We start from the raw sequence: 22145 nt of genomic DNA, 5'->3' as shown, positions 1-22145 counted from the left end.
TACATATCTGTATGTCTCTGCCTTCAAACTCTAATGGATATAAATACCCCAATGAATCACCTAACCCCATAATAAGTTTCATTAGTTTATAACCTGGCAGGATTACGTTTCAACAGTTAATCTAAATAAAAGAACAGGGCGATAAGGGAGACTATAGAGACCATAACTGATTTTATACTAAAGTAAACCCAGGATGGGATCTTCTACTGCATTGTGACATGTTTCCTGGCAGTGGAGATTGTTCACAATTGGCCCACAGCAGGATCTTTTGGTTCGGCCAACGTGTACGCCATTTTGCTTATTTCACCCATCTCACCATGGGTAGTTGCCCTTGATTGGACCGGAAGATCTTTCTGGCGGGAAGGGCCAAAAAATCCTGCTCCTGTGGTTGATGTAAAGATTTTAAGATTGCATAGATTACCCGAAAGCTACAATTCCTCTCGAATAATATTGTGACTGTCACTGGCAATCTGACTTTAGTGTTATCAAAATGCTCACTTTTTAAATTCTTTTTCCATTAGTTCCCAACTCTGAGAACAAACATAGATATGAACATATGAATTAGGAGCAGGAGTAGGCCATTTGGCCTCTCGAGCCTGTTCTACCATTCAATAAGATTGTGGCTAATCTGATTATAACCTCAAGTCTACATTCCCAACTATCCCCAGTAACCTTTCACTCCCTTGCTTACCAGGAATCTATCTAGCTGTGCCTGAAAAATATTCAAAGACTTTGTTTCCACTGCCTTTTGAGAAAAGAGAGCTCCAAAGACTTACAAACCTCAGACAGAAAAGAATCTCCCCTCATCTCTGTCTTGAGTGACCCTTTATCTTTAAACAGCGACCCCTAAGTTCGAGATCTTCCAATAAGAGGGAAGATCCTCTCCACAGCCACCCCTGTCAAGACCCCTCAGAATTATACATGTTTCAACATGTTTCTAGTTTTTATGATGGAAAGGAATGATTATGTTGTGATGAGTTTTGGAAAATGAGGACATTTTATATTATGGTCCCTATTTGAGCTCCAGATCTAATATCAAGATATTTTGACAAGGTACACAATTCAGAATCATAGAATCCCAACAGTGCAGAAAGAGGCTATTTGGCCCATTGAGCCTGCACCAACAACAATCCCACCCAGGCTCGATCCCTGTAACCCCATGTATTTACCCCACTAATCACCCTGACACTAAGGGGTCAGTTTAGCATGGCCAAACCATTTAACCTGCACACCTTCGACTATGGAGGGGAACCAGAGCACCTGAAGGGAACCCACGCAGACACGGAAGAACATGCAGGCTCCACACAGTCACCCAGAGCCTGAATTGAACTCAAGTCCCTGGTGCTATGAGGCATCGTGCTGCGGGTAAATAAAATTCTTTATCAAATTACAAAACATATTTAAAATGAACAAAATCCTCTGCACATTTTTATAGAACTTTTCAAAGTTAAGAAAAAGAAAAATATTTATATTTTCAGATGTTGGATGTTCCAGAGATCTTTTTAGCCAATTAATTAATCTACACGCTTAATCTAAGCACATTTTGGGAGTTTTATTTCACTGGAGCCATATGTGTAAACACATATAGATCATCAGAATTAAGTGAATCAATCAACATTGATATTATGTTAATATTTTATTCTGAATTTTGAAGTAGATAAAATACTTTTCTAAAGATGGTTTATAAATAAACAGTGGTTCCATTCACATTTGTCAGAACCCAAGTTCAAAGGAAACAACTTGGAGGCTTTGGCCTTCATTCAATAAATAACCAGCATGTTAGAAAAATCTGAACTTGATCATTCACTATTCTGAATTTTATTTGTAGACATCATTGTGAAGAAGTGAAACCCTTTTTATTATCAGGCAATGGGATAAACTATGGTGATAAAATATTAAACTTTAATTAAAATCAATCAGTGCACATATATTCTGCTTCTACTTGTGCAACTTGAAATAGAACTTGTTACAGTAAAAGTTGCAGTGTTGGTTTGGAATGGCAGAAGCTTAGGGAAGGACAAATGAGTATTTAGCTTTCTTTTAACACTGCGTGGCTACCAACGTTACCTTACCCAAAGGTTGAATGCAACACAGCTGAAGCTGTAAGAAGAAAGCACACAACAAAATTGTCATGGGCTGCTCGGATTTGGGTTTGGCTAGCAATGAAACGATCCAATATTACGTGTTTTCTTCAATGTAAAAACTACAGCTGAAATATGCAGGTCAGAGCTCCCTCTTTCTCCAGATGGCTTTTTATGGAAAAAAATGTTTTAGCACTGGAAATAAATCACTTTGTATACAGTAGGCAGATAGTAGTACAATACTCAGAGAGATTTTATTCAATATGAATTCCTTGCCTGTCCGGTGTTCACACAGATTGAGAAAAGTATAAAAAAGAAGATTACAATTATTGCCTGCAGTTGCTGGTATGCATAAGGTTATGCAGTATGATTATATGCTTCAGGTATGAACAACACCAAATTCGCAGAGATGACTATGTATGGTAAATGCAGACGATAAGAAATCCCGCTGAATTTGAAATTGAGCTGCAACTCAATTTTGTAGGTTGCCAAAAGGATTAATAGAGCTAATTGATACAGAGCACCATACTTAGTGGAGAAGGATTGATTATAGTCTCAGGTTTGGGACTTCTCTAAGAGTCAATTAAATCTGAAGTACTACAAGATAGCCACGGTTTATTAACATACATTGCAAACAATCTCAAGCGACTACTTCCCAAGCTTAAGAAAGAGAAATATAAACAGAAAAAGATCACAAATGTGAATGTAGGACAGAAATCAATTCTGCAGACTGATATTAAGAAGTTCCATTTTCTGGATTCCTGTGGTTCTGCGTACTGAACATATCAAGCAACATTTGAAAGGAATGGGGATTTGGTGGCCATTTGAAGACAGTAGAAACTTAATATATGCACTTAAAAGAAATCAAATACACACAAAAACAATCCTTGGAGCTAACACACTAAAGAATGAACTATCACTGGAAAACGCATGCCACAATATTCAGGGGACATTAACAACATATTCTGGAACATTGCAACATATTACTCACTACTCCTAGAAACAAGATTAATAAACCAAAAGGACCGATATCATCAGCTGGATTGAGTTGCCTTGCAAAGCAATTGTTCGACAGAGAATCTCTGAAAAATATCAAAGCCACCGAGCAAATTGTCTTCCAAATTGAGCTAAACATTTGAACAACTGCATTTCTCAGCTCAGCATGCTCATGTGCTATGCTGTGTGTGCTAATTAAAGTCACAAACTGCTTTACACATTTGGCAATTGATGAAGCCGCACTTTTTAAAAATCACAATTATTGCTGGGATTCACTGTCTTGCCAGTAATCATTTTCAAGTATGACCATTAAATTTGACACAGTAAAAGAAATAAATCTCCTAAGCAAAAAAGATGCTTCGTGCTATTTCCCAAAGGGCCTCATCTGTTTAGATTTGCCATCATTTGCATTGTTGTAAATCATACATTTGGTGACTCTCATTATGCTTTTGAGAAAGGGAACTCCATTAAAAAGATACCAACACCTGGCAAATCCACATTCCCAGTTCCATAAGTTAAACAATGTGCAGTGATACTCTTTTTTCCCCCTTTCCAAGAGTTACAAAGCCAGTGCGCAGAGTGGACGGGGCAAGCTCTTAATCCATCTCCTTGCTTGTTCCAAAAACCAATTCAAATTCAAATTGAATCTAGTTCATTGTCCTCACAAAACAGACACACTAGGTCCAAGCTAACAAGAACAGACTTTATACTAAATCTCACATTTTATCTTAGCCAAAAGACGATGCGATGATATAACTGGTAGTGTGTTCTTTTTTAGTGTGATATTCTTTTATCATTATATAAGACAATATTAAACCAGGAGGCTTCAAGAGCAAGAAAACCAATCTAGTAATGTCAAAGAAAGACATATGTTATGAATAGGAGCCAGATCATACTGCAGGAAAAATATATATCCACACTACCTGGAGATTTCTGTATCCAGTTGCATGCAGATTATAATCTAACGTACAGTGATACAAATAACAGTATGATACAAAATAGCCAGTGTTCATGCCATTGATTGCACTGGATGTTACAAGGAGCCAGTGAACATAACAACAAAGGGTTGCAAAAGTCTGCTTTACAAGCAAATACATTAGCACGTAATTTGGATCTTATTCCCCAGGTGTAAAACTAGCACAAAGGTCAAATTTCAGGGATCAACATCCTGGGACCTGAAAAACACCATGCTCAATATTGTGTCAAGAGACTTTTTCATTAGAGGGCACACGGAACACTTGTTACATTTGTGAATGATGAGCCTAAAGTCTATACCAAGACAGGTCAGCAGCAGGAGTTTATCTGCCCAGCTCAAGAGTTTCCAATGGCCACTGAAGTTTAAGCAGCAGCCATCATCAAAAGCAGACTTTCCCATATATATATTACTTAAATATTTCCCACAAGTTCTGGGAAACATTATTGCGCGCCCCTCTCCCCATTTCACTCATTCCCCCTCACATTTACCAGAGCCACCAGCAGTGAAGCAAATGGTCCATTACTCAAAACAGAAAGGTGAACTGCCTGTGAAAGATTCGGGCAGCTCACCCACATTATTTAGGTCAGGTCCAACCTTAGGTCTTGTGCCTCCAACTTTAGGCACCCATTGGTCTCCCCTTGGGGCGATATCAACTAGTTAATGGTCACTGTAGCTATTTTTTGACCTGAATATTTGGTGCGTGATAATTTTTTAAAAAGTTCTTAACCTAAAGAAGCAATGTCTCCTTTATGTAATGACTATTTGTATTTGGAAACCAAGAAGTGGGCAAGGAGCAAAGGTTAAGAGTGAAGTACATTAACTGACCTCTAACTGCTTAATTTTCCTGTCTTAATTATTGCATAAAACAAGCTCAAACATTTCTTCTCCATTGCGAATATCATTGCCTACTCTCATATAAACCTTTTGAAACCAAAAATTACCACTGAATGACTGAAAACAATAAAATGAAAAGTTGTCCAGTTAGTCCAAATTAAGTTTATTTCTGTGAAATTAAGTATTTATTTAGATGAACACATCTAGCCATTGCAACATTTCTGTTAGCTTTGGTAGCTTTCGGACCAGGTCATTTTCAGGGAATTTTCCACAAATATGTTCATGAAACCATGCCTGATGATAGTGGATCAATTTCTTTCAATTCAAAATTTTAGGTAATTCAAAATATTAGGCCAGATGAAAATGACAAAAATATCAGCACTGACTGTTATTCATGTGTAAATTATACAGCAACTTCCAGCAAGTGCAGAGTACAGACAATTAAGTGCAAGAATGCAGCACTTGAGGTCTCTAAGCTGTTAACTGCAGGAAAAGACATTGGCTTGAATTCAAATGTATTGGATGATGTTATGTTTTTTTTCTTCATTCTTTCATGCGATGTGGGTGTTGCTGGCAAGGCCAGGATTTGTTGCCCATCCCAAATTGCTCTTGAACTGTGTAACTTGCTAGGCCATTTCAGAAGGCAGTCAAGAATCAGTGACATTGCACCTTATGGTGACTCACACTGTCTATGCAAGTCACCATTAGAACAGCAGATTCCCTTCCCTGAAGGATATCACTGAATCAGATGAGTTTTTACAACAATCGATGATAGTTTCACAAACACCACGACTGACACCAGCTTTATATTCCAGATTCGTGGATGGAATTATGTCAAGTTCCTGTACTTACAAAATAGACACAAAGTAAACTTGCTGCAGACTCTTGGAACTCATCCATCCTAGTCTCAATGCTCATTTAAATTGTGTGGTAGTCAAACAAACTCTCATTCCTTCACAGCCTGCTTGTATGGAGTCTCATTCCTACAGATTTTTATCATTGTTAGAGATATAAAAATACATCAGTTGCAAAGGGTTGACTTCAGCAGGACTGGCAGATCCCACCAGCAGGAGAGGCCAGAAAATACCATTTTTTGAAACTTTTTTCCCTGTCTCTTAAACCAATCTTTCTTTACCTCTATTTTACCTTTTCTGACTGAACTGATATTGTATTCACTGTTCTAACTTATTTCTTCTGGTTCAGACTGTGCTGTTCATTAACACTGCCTACTGTAAATTATACAAAATCTCACAGAAAGTCTACAGACAAATACAAATCTAACAAATGCTGGTCACAGCAAAATCAAGCCTATTATATTCATTGCAATAGGACAAGCAAGATTGCATGTTCACAAAATTACATTCTTAATGATCATCACGTGTTTAATTTTACCAGAATTATGGCTGACAATATTAAAATAAATTTTAAAGTGGAAGAAATTAGGTAAAGCATTGCATTTCTCAGTAACAAGATAAGTATGTGTGTCTGCATTTCAAATAAATGGGGAATTAACTTATTCCCAGTGTGATTTATTCTTAGGAAGTTCATGGGGTTATCACAACAAATGCTGCTACTAGTGCTTCTTGACTTAACGTTCTTGCAGTTTTAAAGCCATCAGGAATTATAAGATACTCTGACGGTGAACTAAAACAGCAGATTAAACGTGATGCAAGTGATGTTTGGCAGTTTTCACTAATAGTCAGAATGACCTTTGGAATGCATGAGTAATCATAATGTAATGTTAGAAAGACAGCTTCTTTATACCAGCACTAAAATGAATGGCCACAAACTTTATTATATCAGAAAACTTGGAATCTAATCAATTTTTCCAAAGATTCAATAAACTTTAAATTATCTTCTGCTAGATTGAAATGCCACTAAGAATGTACAAATATAAAAATTAATACATTTTTCTACATCTGATCACTGCAAACAAGTTATTCAAGAGCAAATAAACGCAAAGATGTCAACTTACTCATAGTACTCCGCAGCTGGTGTGATTTTATACTTTGAATATTTGGTTCCATTTCCCAGGACTGAGGCATTGAGTACCTTTGGGTCAGTACAGTTGCGACTGTTCCAATGGTTATTGCAGTCTACCCATGGGAGATTGGATGTAAATGAAGAGAAGAGATAGTACAGGGACCAGGCTATGATGACGTTATAGTAGAAACCAACATATAGCGCTATTAGTATCACGGCGTAGCCCACACCTAAAAGAAAAAAATGCCATTTAATTTACATCAGTGCTACTACAATTCATAATTCACCACAAGATATCAAATGGAAACTAAGTTTCTCTTCCCCTTTCTCCAGCAAACTAAGATCAAAGGGCACACAAATGCTTTTCTTAAAAGTAACTCCTATGTGCTGGGAAAAATTGCATTATAGTTATTGCATTATAGTTCATATTTTCAACTGTAATAATGTAAACAGACTGTTGTTGCAAATCCTGCTTTCTACCACTGGATGTTGCTGGTTTAATTTGAAACTATTGTGAGGTAGGTTATTTAAAAGATGTCCTAAAGACATCTGGGCCACAAATCTTCCCAGCGAGAAAGCCAATCGCAACTAAGGAAACCATTCTTTTCTCTGCAAAAAATCTAGCATGGGCCTTCTACTTGGCGAAGGCCCTGGTCAGAATATTCCCATCCTGCCCGCCATGGGAATTGTAGACCATGCAAAGGTCTGTTGATCAGGCAGGATTTTCTGGTCTTGGGGCAAGTGTAGCCAGAAAATGTTATCCATTGTGTTGTACAATATTTTGTGCATACAAAAGAAAGATTTCTGGTTTCTGTTCAAAATGTACTGGTTCTATTTTGTCAATCAGTAAGCGATACTTACTGGAATAATGGAACCAATCTTGGGGTTACTCAGTGAGTCCTTGTGCGCCACAAGTTAAAATGTCTGCAATGAGCCACCATTCCAGCACCTCATTTGCATACTAATTTAATACTTTTTCCTCCTCAAGCCAATTTCAAAATGACAAGTTTGTCTTAATGAACAAACAGAAAACAAAGGGCCAAATTCTAAAAGGGTCCTACAGCAACTATCTTTTTGAATAAGGAACACAACAAATGCAGCTTGCATGGCACCTTTTGTGCCAAAGTGCTGTTTTGTAATGCAGATGTTGAAAAAGCAGCATTGTCATTACAATGAAATACAAATACCAAGAATTCGAGGAGTGTTTCTTTGGCATTATTCCCTCAATCTTCTAAATTTTAAACAGTTGCAAGTGGCCAATGCCACAGCTCATCATATCTCTGAAATTTTCCTTTTCCTAAAAAGACTTTATTTTTTATCTCTCACTAAATTCCTCCCCCTCCTCTCCTGTAAGTTTTAGGATATGGTTCTGAAGCAATCACCAAAGTCAACCAACTTAGTGCAGACTGCAGATAGATCTAAAGGCCACACGATGGCACAGCGATTAGCACTGCTGCATCACTGCTACCAGGGACCTGGGTTCGATTACTAGCTAAGGTCACTGTCTGTGTGGAGCCTGCATGTTCTCCTCCTGTCTGTGCTTGTTTTCCCAGGGACCTCTGGTTTCCTCCCACATCCAAAGATGAGCAGACTGGGTTGATTGGCCCTTTGTGCAATTGCCCCTTAGTGTCAGGGAGATTAGCAGGATATACATGGCCAGGACCTGGGTGGGATTATTGTTGGTGCAGGCTCAATGGGCTGAATGAGCTCTTTCTGCATTGTAGGGTTTCTAAGATAACATTTTCTTTTTGTGAGAGCTTCATATCTCCTCATAACAACTTAGTATCTCTAGTCCTTGTAGAAATCCATACATGAGCATATGTTATGACATTGGCTGGGATTTTCTGGCTTCAGCATGATGGGATCCAGCATAAAGTGGGGCCGACAGCTCAACCAAAAGTCCATTGACATTTGGTGGGACCAAAGGATCCCTGTGGCAGGTTGGGCTGGAAAATCCAGCGCATTATTTGCTTTCAACAATTTAAAGACTTACATTCTTGATTTGCCTCCATGAAGGCCCACATAGCTACAGCAAGGGAAGAATGGCAATAATATGAAAATGGTGAGACCACGCCTGGAGTACCGAGTACAGTTTAGTTTTCATGGCAAAAAAAGGATATACTTACCAGAGGGTGTGCAGTGAAGGTTCACTCAGTTCATTCATGGGATATGAACATCGTGCTATAAAGAAATATTGAATAGGCCACCCCTATTTTCCTTAGAGTTTAGATGAATGAAAGGTGATCTCATTGAAACATGCAGGTTTCTTAAGGGACTTCACAGGGTTGATGCTTAGAGGGTGCTTCCTGTGGTTACAGGATGGTAAGAGCCTTAGAATGGTAGCCAGGCTTGGGTAAAGAGAAGGGGCTTTGAATCTTTGGAGTCCGCTATCTCAGTTGATCAATAGATTTTTTGATACTAAGGAAATCAAGATACATGAGGATAATTCAGGAAGGTAGAGTTAAGATTGAAAATTAGCCATGATCTTATTGAATGACCAAATGGCCAACTGTTACTCCTATTTTTTATATTATGATCAAGCACTTCAATTATGCAGCCAGAATCTTAAGAAAGATACTTAATATTTTTATTGTAGAATTTTTAAGTAAAAACCCCATATTTAACTGTCACAGTTACATTAAAATAGATTTAACTCCAACATAATTTTGCTCAAATTCACCAACACTTCCTAAAAACTGGACATAAAAGAAATTACGGAATCTGAGGATATTTTCAAAGATGTCATACAGTATCAAACCAATATTATTCATTCCAACTATTACAAAGACTCTTTCACTATTGAACTTTTTAAAAGCTGTGTCAAAGGGCAAATTCTCAATGCCTTTATAACTTTTAATATTGAATATAGCACATAGAGGAACACAGGTTTTACAATCTAGTTATGAAATGCAATCATTTTCTAATTAATGTTCTCTCTTTTATCTCTTGGCGCGATTCACTGCTCTCACTGAGACATAATTCCAGGGGCATATACAACCGTTTAACGATGCTTCATGTGTGACCCTACAAAATGAATGTTAACGAGCTGAGTACACAAAGTAGTGCTTTTCATAGAACATAGAACATTACAGCGCAGAACAGGCCCTTTGGCCCTCAGTGTTGCACTGACCTGTGAAACCAATCTAAAGCCCGTCTAACCTACACTATTCCAATATCATCCATATGTTTATCTAATGACCATTTAAATGTCCTTAATGTTGACGAGTCCACTACCATTGCAGGCAGGGCATTCCATGCCTTTACTACTCTCTGAGTAAAGGACCTACCTCTGACATCTATCCTATATCTATCACCCCTCAATTTAAAGCTATTTCTCCACGTGCTAGCCATCTCCACCTGAGGAAAAAGGCTCTCACTGTCCACCCTATCTAATCTTCTGATCATTTTATATGCCTCAATTAAGTCACCGCTTAACCTTGTTCTCTGTAATGCCTCTATTAAGTCACCTCTTAACCTTCTTCTCTCTAAGGAAAACAGCCTCAAGTGCCTCAGCCTTTCCTTTCCTCAGGGCTCACTGGATAGCAAGAATCTTGGCTGATAGAAAAGCAAATTACTGCAGGTGCTGGAGTCTGACACTAAAACAGAAAATGCCGGAAAATCTCAGCAAGTTGGACAGCAGCTGTGGAGAGAGAACAGAGCCAACATTTGATGACTGGATAACCCTTCATCAGAGCTCAAAATTCTGAACTGATTTCTTGGCCGTTCGCCAAGAACGGTGCAGAGGGACCTCAGGGTCCTTGTGCATGAGTCGCAAAAACCCAGCTTGCAGGTGCAGCAGGTGGTCAGGAAGGCAAATGGGATGCTGGCCTTCATAGCGAGGGGGATTGAATATAAAAGTAGGGAGGTCTTGCTGCGGCTGTATAGGGCATTGGTGAGGCCGCAGCTGGAGTACTGTGTGCAGTTTTGGGCGCCGTACTTACGCAAGGATATTTTGGCCTTGGAGGGAGTGCAGAGGAGGTTTACTAGGCTGATGCCGGAGTTGAGGGGGTTGAGCTATGAGGAGAGGCTGAATAAACTAGGCTTGTACTCGTTAGAGTTTAGAAGAATGAGGGGAGATCTCATTGAGACGTATAAGATGATGAATGGGATGGATAGGATAGAGGTAGAGAGACTCTTCCCGCTCAGAAAGGACAGTAGGACTAAGGGGCACAGCCTCAAGATAAAGGGGGGGCAGTTTAGAACGGAGTTGAGGAAGAACTTCTTCACTCAAAGGGTGGTGAATCTCTGGAATTCTCTGCCCATTGAAGTGGTGGAGGCTGCCTCGCTAAATATTTTTAAGACGCGGGTTGATGTGTTTTTGATAGGAGAGGGGATTAAGGGTTATGGGGAGAGGGCGGGAACGTGGAACTGAGCCACAACAGATCAGCCATGATCTTATTGAATGGCGGGGCAGGCTCGAAGGGCTAGATGGCCTACTCCTGCTCCTATTTCTTATGTTCTTATGAAATAGTAAGGTCAAATACAATGCCCCCACTGAAGCCAATGCCAGCGATTAGCTAACTCAACAGACATAGTCCTTGCCTATCCATGGGCATGTCCTGAACTTTTTCCAGACAGGATTGTCATTGTTTCCAGGTGCTTTCTGGGGCAGTGGAATCATGAAATGTGGCTGGGGCCTGCTCTCCACTGTCACATATGGCACGAACTTTGCTAAATGTGATGGGAAGTTGCAGGGTCCTGCTGCTCATGTTTTGGCAGCATATTCAAATATGAAGCAAAGTAAAAGTTAAATAAAGTTTATTTATTAGTCACAAGTAAGCTTACACTCACACTGCAATGAAGTTACTGTGAAAATCCCCTAGTCGTCACACTCTGGCACCTGTTCAGGTACACTGAAGGAGAATTTGGCATAGCTAATCCATCTAATCTGCACATCTTTGGACTGTGGGAAGAAACCGGAGCATCCAGATGAAACCCACACAGATATGGGGTGAATGTGCAAACTCCACACAGACAGTGACCCAAGTCAGGAATCGAATCCAGGTCCCTGGTGCTGTGAGGCAGCAGTGCTAACCACTGTGCCACCATGCCACCAAATGTCTTTGTATACTGGATGTCAGGTGCTTGCATCATTTTGGTTCCATCACTCAGCAGAGGGTGGGTTTTAAAATGTAACAGTTGCAAAGATTGCATTGGGACTGTCAGTTTACAAATGCAATTTGACACCCCCCACCCCATGCCGATCTTCCCTAAAATAAGCCAACTTCTAGCTATAAGTAAATGGTGAAATCAGGCAGTGGAGTGTTCAAGTCACTAAAATGTTGTAGTCAAGCACACAAAATTCATCAAAAGGGCTACTGGAATGTTAACCTTTGTAACTACAGGGCCAGGGTAAAAGGAGGGGAAGTTTTGATGTAACCAAACAAAATCTTGATCAGATCACAACTGATGTACTGGGTACTGCATCTCAGAAGAGATATATTGACTTTGAACAGCAAGTAGTGCAGCTTTAGGTCTCCAAGGGTAGCACAGTGATTAGCACTGCTGTCTCACAGCATCTGGGACCTGGGTTCAATTCTGGCCTCAGGTCATTGTCTTTGTGGAGTTTGCACATTCTCCCTGTGTCCATTTAGATTTGCTTTGGTTTTCTCTCACAGTCCAATATTGTACAGGTTAGGTTGATTGGCCATTCTAATTTGCCCCTTAGTATCAGGCCAATGAGCAGGGTAAATGCGTGAGGTTATGGGAATAGGGCCCCAGGTAAGATTGTTGTCAGTGCAGGCTCAATAGGCTACACTGTAGGGATTCTATGATTAACCTTAAGAGGAAAGATTACATAAATTACATTTGTATTTCCTTGGAAATGGTTGGTTAAGGGGTCATTTGATTGAAGTTTTTAGGATTTTGAATACGTAGCTAGAGATAAAAATCTGTCGAGTGGCGCTGGCTAGGACAAGGGAACTTATTATCTCAAAACCAGAGCCAAGTTATTGAGGAGAGAAGATAAGAAGCACATCTTCATCCAAATTGTGGACCTTTCCTTAACAAAAAGCAACATATGTCAGCTCAATTCATAACTTTAAACCGGAGATTGATAGATCTTTGTAAGAAAAGGGTACTGAGGGACGGGGAGCCACTGCAGGATAGATGGAGTAAGTTACAGGCTCGGCATGATCCCACAGTAGAGGCCTCAATGGGCTGAATGGCCTATTCCTGTTCCTGTGTTTCATGTGGTTTCCCTCCAAGGAGATGAACAGAGGAAAATGCTGCCACAAAATCAAAGTGAGGCTAACCCTACAATGTTTATAGGTGGCAAAGCACTGAAGGATGGACAGGTCGCAAAGGTTGCCTGTCATCTTATCTAAAAGGATTTCGGTCAGATCAGATTGCTTCAAAGGCCATGGCTCAGTGCTGCACCTTGCAGGGCATTTACCTGCCAAATTACCAGCAGTACATTTTAAGCAGGAGAGAGCACTGAAACTGTGAACTTGCTATTGGTTCATTGCTGAATATTTTCATGAGGTATTTCTAGAGATTGGGTACTTCTGTTTAACCAGAAGAGTAGAACTGAGGACTTTAAAAATAAAGACTTACTCTGACTACAGCTAATGTAACAGTAATAGAGTGCTAAGTGCTTGAAAACATGGACTTTGCAAAGTCTAATTGGTTCCATTGCTCTGATGGACATGTATGTTAATAAACAATGGGACATTTCTAATTAACTGAAAGAATATCCCCACAAATTACCAACCATGCAAATGTCATTGTCTGCTTTGAACACAATCTAATTACAATAGAAATGCACATGCTTAAACATGTATTTTTAGATATAAAAATAAACACTGCAAACAAGATCAGTTGAGCAGTTCTTTGGCTGAGCGGTAATATTTATGTTCTGCAAAATCACAAAGCATTGGGTGTGAAACCCTGCACGAGACAGACTTAGCGGGGGTGAGAGCAGTTCTGAATTCTGGATAGGCATCTAGTGGGATATTATGACAGCGAATCCAATGTTATACAGTCCGATTTTCAGCTGATCTCTCCACTGTCTGATATCAGACATCCGTACGTCTGGTATTTTGACAGAACTCCGAATTTTGTGTCTCAAAAAAAAACACAATCTCTAGACAGGTGAGTCCTAGTTTTGCATGAAAAATATTGCTTTGAACGCAGTTGTTGACTTTAGTTATAAACTGCTTAATAATTTTTTGGGTAAAATGATCCATATAACTTATGACTTTATAGTTGAAACATTAAATCTGCATTGAGGTAATGTGTGCTGTGGGTGTTTGTGTGTGAGTGAGAAAAGGAAATTTGGATGGGAAGTTTGTAGTTACTATACTCGTTTTGTCTGAAGGCTTTAGTCGCAAAAACCCAGCTTGCAGGTGCAGCAGGTGGTCAGGAAGGCGAATGGGATGCTGGCCTTCATAGCGAGGGGGATTGAATATAAAAGTAGGGAGGTCTTGCTGCGGCTGTATAGGGCATTGGTGAGGCCGCAGCTGGAGTACTGTGTGCAGTTTTGGGTGCCGTACTTACGCAAGGATATTTTGACCTTGGAGGGAGTGCAGAGGAGGTTTACTAGGCTGATGCCAGAGTTGAGGGGGTTGAGCTATGAGGAGAGGCTGAATAAATTAGGCTTGTACTTGTTAGAGTTTAGAAGAATGAGGGGAGATCTCATTGAGACGTATAAGATGATGAATGGGATGGATAGGATAGAGGTGGAGAGACTTTTCCCGCTCAGAAAGGATAGTAGGACTAGAGGGCACAGCCTCAAGATAAAGGGGGGGCGGTTTAGAACGGAGTTGAGGAGGAACTTCTTCACTCAAAGGGTGGTGAATCTCTGGAATTCTCTGCCCGTTGAAGTGGTGGAGGCTACCTCGCTAAATATTTTTAAGACGCGGGTTGATGGGTTCTTGATAAGAGAGGGGATTAAGGGTTATGGGGAGAGGGCGGGAGTGTGGAACTGAGCCACGACAGATCAGCCATGATCTTATTGAATGGCAGGGCAGGCTCGAAGGGCTAGATGGCCTACTCCTGCTCCTATTTCTTATGTTCTTATGTTCTTTTTAAGGCAGGTCTTTGAATGGTTAGTTGAAGGTCATTGTTCCAGCAATAATCAATGTGCTTTACCAAAAAGGAATGAAACATGGTGGATCACCCAGCAACAACATAGGCACCAGAAATGACAATGGTAAAACCAGCCATGTCAGCCCTGTAGATCCTCCTCACTAACATCTGGAGGCTTATGCCAAATTTGGGAGAACTGTCCCACAAACTGGTCAAGCGACAACCTGACATAGTCATATTCATCGCATCATACCTTACAGACATTGTCGCAGACACCACCAGCACCACCATCTCTGGGTCTGCTCTCTCTCATTGGTAGGAAAGTGAGTTACCCTGGGCATCCTCAGCATTGACTTTGGACCCCATGAAATCTCATGGCATCAGTCAAACATGGGCAAGGAGACCTCCTGCTGATTACCACTTACCCTGCCTCCTCATAAGCTGATGAATCTGTATTCCCACATGTTGAACATTATTTGGAAGGAGCAGTGAGACAATTGTACAGAATGTACTTCAGATAAAGGACTTCAATGTCCATTAGCAAGAGTAACTTAGTCATACCACAATTGACTGAGCTGTGAAGGACATAACTGCTTGACTAGGCTTGTGGCATGTGGTAAGGGAACAGCAGGAGGAAAAACTTACTTGACTTCGTCTCAGATGCATTTGTCAATGACAGTATCAGTTGAAGTAACCACCACACAGACCTTGTGGAGATGGAATCCCATCATCACACTGAGGATGTTGTCCATTGTGTTGTGTGGCATCATCACTGTGCTAAATGAGATAGGCTTCGAATAGATCTAGCAACTCAAATCTGAGCATCCATAAGGTGCTGTATGTTATCAGCTGCAACAGAACTGTATTCAGCCACAATCTATAACCTCATCGCCCAGCATATCCCCTTCTCTGCCATTACCAACAAGGGAGTCAATCATGATTCACTGAAGAAAGAGGAGGGCATGTCAGAAGCAGCAGCAGCAGACATACCTAAAAATGAGATGCTAACCTAGTGAGGTTACAACATAGGACTACTTGCATGTCAAACAATGGGAGCAGCAAGCAATAAACAGAGCTAAGCGATCCCACAACCAATGGATCAGATAAAAACTCTGCAGTGCTGCCACATTCCGTTGTGAATGGTGCTGGACAACTAAACAGCCAAGTGGAGAAGCAGGCTTCACAAATATCCCTATCCTCAATGATGGAACAGCCCAGCATATCAGTGCAAATGATAAGGCTGAAGTATTTGCATCTATTTTCAATCAGAAATGCTGAGTGGATGATCCATCTTGGCCTCCTCCAGAGGTCCCTAACATCACAGATTCATTCAGCCAATTTGATTCATTCCACTTCATTTCAGGAAATGTTTGAAGAAACTGGACTCTGCAAAGGCTATGGGCCCTGACAATATTCCAGCAATTGTGCTCCAAAACTAGCTGTGCCCCTAGCCAAGCTGTTCTAGCTCAGTTACATCACTAACTACATCAGTCTATTTTTGAGCATCAGAAAAGTGAACATGGGAAAAAGAGCTGAACTTGAGGTGAGAGTGCCTGCCTTGACATCAAGGCAGCATTTCACCAAGCGTGCTAACAAGGGGCACAGTAAGGAGCCCTAGAAAAAAACTGCAGACAATGGGAAGAAGGGGGAACTCTTTCCATTGGTTTGAGTCATTCCTTCATAAAGGAAGATGATTGTGGTAGTTTCAGGACATCACTGCAGGAGTTCCTCAGGGTGGTATCCTAAGCTCAAGCACCTTCAGCTGCTTCATCAATGACCTTCCTCAGTGATAAGGTCAGAACTGGAGATGCTCACCGATCATTGCACAATGTGTCCCTTACGACTCTTCAGATAATGAAGCAGTTCATGTCCACATGCAGCAAGAGATGAAGAACATTCAGGCTTGGGCTGTCAAATGGCAGGTAACATGGGGGTCGCACAAGTGACAGACAATGACCATCTCCAATAAGAGATAATTAACCATCTCCCTTTGACATTCAATGACATTACTATTGCTGAATTCCTCACTGTCAGTGTCCTGGAGGTTACCATTAACCAGAAACAGAACTGAACCGGACATATAAACACTGTGACTACAGAAGCAGGTCAGGGGCTAGGAATTCTACAATTAATAACTCACCTCCTGACTCCCCAAAGGCTGTTCACCAACCACAGAGAACAAGTCAGGAGTGTGATTGAATACTTTCTAAATGCCTCGATGCGTGCAGCTCCCATAACACTCAAGAAGCTTGATACTATCCAGGACAAATAAGCCCATTTGATTGAAATCCCATCCACTATCCTCAGCGTTCATTCCCACCACCATTGATGCATAGGAGGAGCAGTGTGTAACATCTACAAGATGCACTGCAGAAACTCACCAAGCTCCTTTGATGGCATATTCCAAAAAACATTACCTCTTCCACCTTGAAGGACATAGGCATCAGATATATTCATCATCACCACGGCTTGGAGGGAAGCGAGCTTCCCTTCAAGCTATGCACTATCCTGACTTAGAAATAAATTGCAGGTCATTCATTGTGGCTGATTCAAAATTCAAGAAATATCTTCCTAACAGCTTCATAGGTGTACCTACATCACATGGACATTTTTTTATTTGTTTGTGGGACATGGGTGCAGCTGGCTGGCCAGCATTTATTGCCCATCCCTAGTTGACCCTACATGTGATCACATGTAGGCCAGACCAGGTAAGGATGGCAGATTTCCTTTCCTAAAGGATATTTGTGAACCAGATGGGGTTTTCTGACAATTGACAATGGTTTCATGGTCGTCAGTAGGTCCTTAATTCCAGATTTTTTTTATTGTATTCAAGTTCCGTCATCTGGCGTGGTGGGATTTGAACCTGGATCCCCAGAATATTAGCTGAGTTTCTGGATAAGTAGCAATAATACCACTAGGCCATTGCCTCCCCTGGACTGTAGCAGTTCAAGAAGGTAGTTTACCTTTACTTTAGGGATGGACAATAAATGCTGGCTTTATGGCACAGTGATTAGCATTGCTCCCTCACAGGGACCAGGATTCGATTCTGGCCTTGAGTGACTGCTTGTGTGGAGTTTGCATGTTCTCCCTGTGTATCCATGGGATTCCTCCAGGTCTCCAGTTTCCTCCCACACTCCAGTGATGGGTGGGTTAGATGGATTGGCCAAGATAAAATACACTTTCAGAGAGCTGATGCAGACATGATGGGTTGAATGGCCTCATTTTGCACGAGGGGAATTCTATTCTATTCATTCTAGTCAGCAATGCCCACATACCATGAAAGAATAAAAAAAAAGAGAGGCCTAATCTGAACCATTATTTTAGGGTTAAATGTTATCAAAGTCTAGGAAATATTTTGATTAATTGAATATATGATTTTTATTTTATTAACATCTGATTTAATATTTTTCTTCAAGTAATTTAATCCATATTAGTGGTTAAGAAAGCATAATATTGATCATCAGGAATCTGCATTGTAATCACAGAATTCAAAAAGGTGTGAAAACAGGTTAGGGATTTGCTTTTGTTTTGAAGTAGAAACTAGTTAGCCAATGCTCTGCACAGGGAAAAGCTTAGTAAATGCAGATTTAGTCAGAATTGAGTCTGAGATTTTGAAGTTGAGACACACTTCAGGGACCTCAGTCAAGTGTTTGGTCAGAGACCTCAGTCAGACACTGGATGCAGCACTCACTCTGATCTGCTGTTCCTTAAGGGTTTCACAACATTCATTTTGCGACTTAGAGATCAGTGTGAACTCTGCCACATTTGTATCTTTAAGGGGAAAATGGTGACAGAGAGCTGGTGAGGGGATAGCAACTAGGAACATTATATTATTTATCTTCAGTAAGAAGTCTCACAGCATCAAGTTAAAGTCCAACAGGTTTATTTGGAATCGTGAGCTTTCAGTGTGCTGCTCCTTTATCAGGTGAGTGGAGAGGTAGTTTCACAAACACGGCACACATAGACAAAGACACAATTGCAAGATAGTTGTTGCAATGCAAGTCTTTTCACGCAATCAAGTCTTTATAAGTACAGCCAATCTCCGCTCTTCTGCACCTGTAAAGACTTGATAAGAAAACTCACATTCTGACCATTATCTTGCAATTGTGTCTTTGTCTGTTTATGGCGTGTTTGTGAAACTTACCACCCTACTCATCTGTGGAAGGAGCAGCGCTCTGAAAGCTCGTGATTCCAATACACCTATTGGACTTTAACCTCGTGTTGTGAGACTTCTTACTATGAAGGATGATACTTTAATTGGGGTAGGGCTGATTGTCAAGTCATGCATACCTTAGCCAAAATCTGTAGTCATTCAGCACCCTTGTTCGGCTTTCTTTTTGATCACTGCATTGTGGCATTGTTTACCAACAGGATGTACAATTACAATGTTTGAATGCAAAGAGGATTTCTGATTCTTGAGACACTCTCTTCTCCATCTATTGCAAAGTGGTGGGTATCCATCGGCTTTAACTCATGATATAATTTATAGTTAGTAGTTAAATTTAAGCAGGAACGCTCAAATGCATTTGCAGTGCTCATTTTAAATAATATCAGCCCGGCCCTTGCCTTATCAATTTTTGGGTGGTGTGTCTGGGGGTGGGAGGAGTGTTTTCAGTGTTGTTGTGCTGTCACCCTCCTGGATGTGCCCCCATCAGATGGGCTTAATGTTTATTTATTATTCAGAAGTAAGGCTTAGACTAACAGTGCTATGAAGTTACTGTGAAATTTCCCTAGTCGTCACTCCAGCGCCTGTTCAGGTCAATGCATCTAACCAGCATGTTTTTCAGAAGGTGGGAGGAAAATGGAGTACCCAGAGAAAACCCATGCAGGCACAGGGAGAATGTGCAAACTCCACACAAACAGTGACCCAAGCCGGGAATCAAACCCGGGTGCCTGGCGCTGAGAAGCAGCAGTGCTAATCACTGTGCCACTGCGAGGACTCTGAATCCCCCATCCTATCCTTTCATAGAAGGATAGCACAGGCATAGAGGGCAAACTGCCAGTCTTAATGGCAAATCTGTCCACTACCTCCCATCATTCTCTCAGTGAAAGTACACGAATGAATCAAGACCTGTGACTGACGGAAGTTTAGTGGCCTGACGACAAATCCCTTGTTTTCAATGCTGGATCTTACGTGTGCGAGATTTAATTGACACATTATGAATGTGCAGAAAAAAATCTGCGGCGCCTTATCAAATACAAAAACTTCAGTTTCCTTCTCGGTGATCTTACTGAGTTCAAGGTGAATCCAAACAGAGAATGTAAATGAGTATGTCTTCTCCCATTGATAGAAAGGGAATAGCTACCCACCTTTGAAGATGGGGCAGATTTTCCAGACGGTCGCTGCTCCCTCTCGGTTGTACTGGCCCAAGGCTAGCTCCATGTAAAACAAAGGCATCCCGGCGATTAACAGAAAGAACAAGTAAGGGATAAGGAATGCACCTGCAAAACAGGACCAAGACCAAGTCGTTTAGTTACTGGGTGAGGGAGAGAGAAAGGGAGAATGCCACTGTATCAGGAGGCGCTTTCTTAAAGGCAGTGATTCCTGAACTAACCGCCGCTCTGTGCTCCTTGAGATTTCACCAATGAAAAGTTAGAACCCACCACTTCAACGGAACGTCAGACAAACATTTCCATTTTTCGCTTGTCCCTGTCTGGAGTCAACCCCGCCGAGAGAAGCGTCTGTGAACTTGTGTTACCCATTCCGGAGGCAAGTAGTTACCATCCGCGCCAGGAGAACATTTCTCAGCAGGAAACTCCAGCAATTACTATCCTTTACAAAACAAAAAAGACCAGTCCGAGGACAGTTCTCTCCTGCTACACTTGCTGAGTGGGGGGCTCAATCGGAAGAATGTACACGAATAAAGCGGTACAGTTTATTTAAGCTGCAGTGGGATGGTGGAGTTGGCTGCACACACATCGTGACATTGCCTTTGGATGGGGTGGGGAGGTGCGTTAAAATTCAATATAACAATAAATGTACAGCGGTTCTCATTTAAGCACTCAGCACATAATTCAGCCGCTTTAATATCACCCGGATTACAATTTCAAACAAACCCAGACGCTGGTTTCAGTGTGAGTCTATGTGATTCAAGCAGGGAATGTAAGAGTAACTCACTCACCGCCTCCGTTTTTGTAGCAGAGGAAGGGGAATCTCCACACGTTCGCCAAGTCCACGGCAAAACCGATGACCGAGAGTAAGAAGTCGATTTTCTTGCCCCAGGTCTCCCTCTCCTCTCTGCCTCCCTCGGCGGCTGTGAACTGGGGGGAGTTGTTGATGATGGTAGTGTTGGTGTGCTGCACTCCATTCTGCTCCTTCACCAGCACCAGTTCCGTGTCTTTCCCCTCCACACTGTTGTACTCTTTCATTGGGGCAACGGATGCCAGCCTCCGATCAGAAAGGACTGGCTTATTCATCGTTCCTGGCGCGGGTGGAGTGTGGCAAATGTTCAGGGGCAAACTGAGGATAAAACATGCATACAGACACACGCACACATAACCAAATGTTAGCCCTACTCCCTAAACCTCCCCCTCCCCTTTCCCCAACAAATATTGGCAACCCTCACTGGCTCCAAGTCCCCTCAGTGGCAGCCAGCTGTGGGGGCAGCACAGAAAATGACAACGGTTGCTTTATTGCTTCACAGAAACATCGTGCCCAAAGCAATAAATGGTCAGCCGAATAAACCGAAGCACAGGACTTCACCCGGGAGAGGCAAGGGACGAACTAAACCCTTGTCATTCAGCCTGGGATCCCCTACACAGCCTGACAAAGTCTTTTGCTTCCGATCGAAGTTTGAGAGACTGGGCTGTGCACGATGCTAATGTCAGGTTTTAAATCAGGCTCCACTCAACTTCACGTGGTCCCGAAGTCAGTATTTTTGCCAAACAGTGCCACCACTTGACTTCTGGATGTTCTGAAGGCATTCCCCATCCGTCCCAAGCATCTGCAGACTACATTTGAAGGCGGGTGTCTTCTCTCCAACCCCCGTTTGCATTAACTTTAATTAAACACCCTTTTCTTTCATTTTTTTTAAAAAAGGGCTCGCACATTTCAGATTTAACCACTTGATGTCCGTTGCACACGGGATAGTCCATTTGATTTTTAACCACAACTCAATTTCCTTTTTTTCTACCTTGTGCACCTGCCAGTCTGTCAATATTTACATGAATTCCAGTTATATTTACCTTTACGCGTGACAGGTAATTTATAGAAAAGGGGGTTACCTTTCCAGAAATAGTAAATGCGC

At 41.3% G+C, this 22145-nt stretch overlaps 1 protein-coding gene across 1 annotated transcript in view; it reads right to left on the bottom strand.

The window, feature by feature from the left end:
• slc6a2 (solute carrier family 6 member 2) overlaps window positions 1–21899 on the bottom strand; it is a 151213-nt gene extending 129314 nt beyond the window's left edge. The window contains exons 1-3 of the mRNA XM_080187021.1: window positions 21021–21899; window positions 20209–20340; window positions 6863–7100 (exon numbers count right to left, since the gene is read on the bottom strand). Coding sequence (XP_080043147.1) covers window positions 6863–7100; window positions 20209–20340; window positions 21021–21315 — 665 coding nt within the window. The 5' untranslated portion in view covers window positions 21316–21899. The remainder of the gene's footprint in view (window positions 1–6862; window positions 7101–20208; window positions 20341–21020) is intronic.
• Between the last annotated feature and the right edge of the window lie 246 nt (window positions 21900–22145).

This window comes from Carcharhinus amblyrhynchos, chromosome 4, assembly GCF_965287045.1.
Source record: "Carcharhinus amblyrhynchos chromosome 4, sCarAmb.v2.hapA, whole genome shotgun sequence".
NCBI lineage: Eukaryota > Metazoa > Chordata > Chondrichthyes > Carcharhiniformes > Carcharhinidae > Carcharhinus > Carcharhinus amblyrhynchos.
This window is presented reverse-complemented; position numbering and strand designations above follow the sequence as displayed.